Source organism: Aplysia californica, unplaced genomic scaffold (assembly GCF_000002075.1).
Source record: "Aplysia californica isolate F4 #8 unplaced genomic scaffold, AplCal3.0 scaffold00068, whole genome shotgun sequence".
Lineage (NCBI taxonomy): Eukaryota > Metazoa > Mollusca > Gastropoda > Aplysiida > Aplysiidae > Aplysia > Aplysia californica.
In genome coordinates this window covers 794,267-795,958 of record NW_004797338.1, presented here as the reverse complement: position 1 = coordinate 795,958, position 1,692 = coordinate 794,267, and the positions used below count along the sequence as shown (strand labels likewise).

Below are 1,692 nucleotides of genomic sequence, written 5' to 3'. Positions count from 1 at the left end.
ACAGACAGACAGACAGACAGACAGACAGACAGACAGACAGACAGACAGACAGACACATACAAGGGGAAAATTGGGGAGGGGGTGAGAAGGGAGGTAGTCTGGAGAGAGAAAAGTGGGCAATGGCCATGCTCATGTCACAGAGAAAAACTGCAGTCTTCTACATCATCCAGCGAATTTCTTTTCTGCTATGAGGTTACCTACTTTCCCGGTATTACACGAAGGCCATAAATCTAAAAACGAAGAGATTGAACGTTGTGGGGGTAGAGAAAATTGCTTTGAGTCGAGCATGATTACTGCTCTGTGGAGGCAGGTGCCTTGCTGTGAGTCAGACATTAAAAATATTCTGTAAAAACCAGAAACCAAATAAAAACACTATAAAAATTGATTTGAAAACTGAAAGTAATCTAGATGAAATAATGTTACTTTTTGTTTTGGCAAATTTCTTTTGGAGAGAGGAACCTGTGTGTGATAATGAAAATTTTTTTTTAAAAGCTCTATATGCTAAATGAAAAAATATATTTCAATAATAAACTATCAACACCGCAAGCTTTTATGGAGACTAAAAAACAACAAAATCTTTTGCACTATTAGAACAGCTCTTTAACTTCTGTTAAAGAAAAATACATGATTTTTGCCTGATGCGGCAGTCTTATGAAGTTATTGTGAAAGACCCATGGTTCAAATGAATGGTGAACACTCTCACAAACAAAATAAAGGCCGAATCTTTCACATCAACATGGGGCACTGTAACAGCCATCGCATGCAATGGCGTGGTATATCAGATTTTTAAAAGTATATTATATAATATTATTTGTCTTGACTGACTGTCAAAACAACATTCTTGGCGCACTACGTAGCTGCATTGGGGTAATAAATGTTGCAGCAGAATGCAAAGAGACGTTTATATTACACATTCTTTCCTTTACTTATTTTTTTCCGTTCTAGATTATTTTGAGTTTAGCTGTATGAAACGTTTGTTCATTTCAAAATGGACAAAGGGAAAGATACAGACTGGGTGCACTTGTAATACTCAGTTTGCATTTTTTCTTAATTACTGAGAAGACTCGAGTTGAAAACACAGATAAGTCAGTGAATAAAATAGCAAATTCCCCAATTTCGTTCCTTAAAAAAAACTTTCTTTACCGCAAATGGTCCCAGGATCAACTAAGTCATATTATTATGCCACGTAGTAAGGAAAAAAATGTGGTATGCTCACGATGAGATACTGACTCTCAAACTTTGAATTCCCGTTCCCTCTACTCTCTTAAAAATGAGTTGGCATCTTGTTTTGTTTTTTCTACTGGAGTCGATATATCATTGTACTTACAGTTCTATTGAGGGAGTCGAGCGGGACCTTGACCCGGAGAGAGTTCCCATCCCTGGCAGTGTCCACTACAGAGTAGCCGTCCACCAGAGTGGATGACGTAATCGCCGTGTTCTTGCGGGGGCCACCGGTCATCAACATGTGCTGTTGCCACTTTCGGCGAAGCAGAGACTTTACCTGGTAGAAAAACAAAATAAATGATAATACAAGTTGCATTACAAGTAAGTTTATTCAGTGTATAAGGTCATTGGACAAATCATCATCATCATCATCATCATCCAGTGCCAGATCTGCGACAGACATCGGCGATCATGGTTTTCCATTAATTCCTTTGCTCGGATGCTCTCAAAAAAGCTACGTTTCTCTGA

The 1,692-nt window shown here is 38.4% G+C and overlaps 1 protein-coding gene across 1 annotated transcript in view; it reads right to left on the bottom strand.

Moving 5' to 3' along the window:
- Nucleotides 1-1,692, bottom strand: part of LOC101862483 (calcitonin receptor) — a gene marked incomplete at its 5' end in the record, with an annotated part of 19,129 nt that overhangs the window by 7,310 nt on the left and 10,127 nt on the right. The window contains 1 exon segment of the mRNA XM_005093723.3: nucleotides 1,328-1,501. Coding sequence (XP_005093780.3) covers nucleotides 1,328-1,501 — 174 coding nt within the window.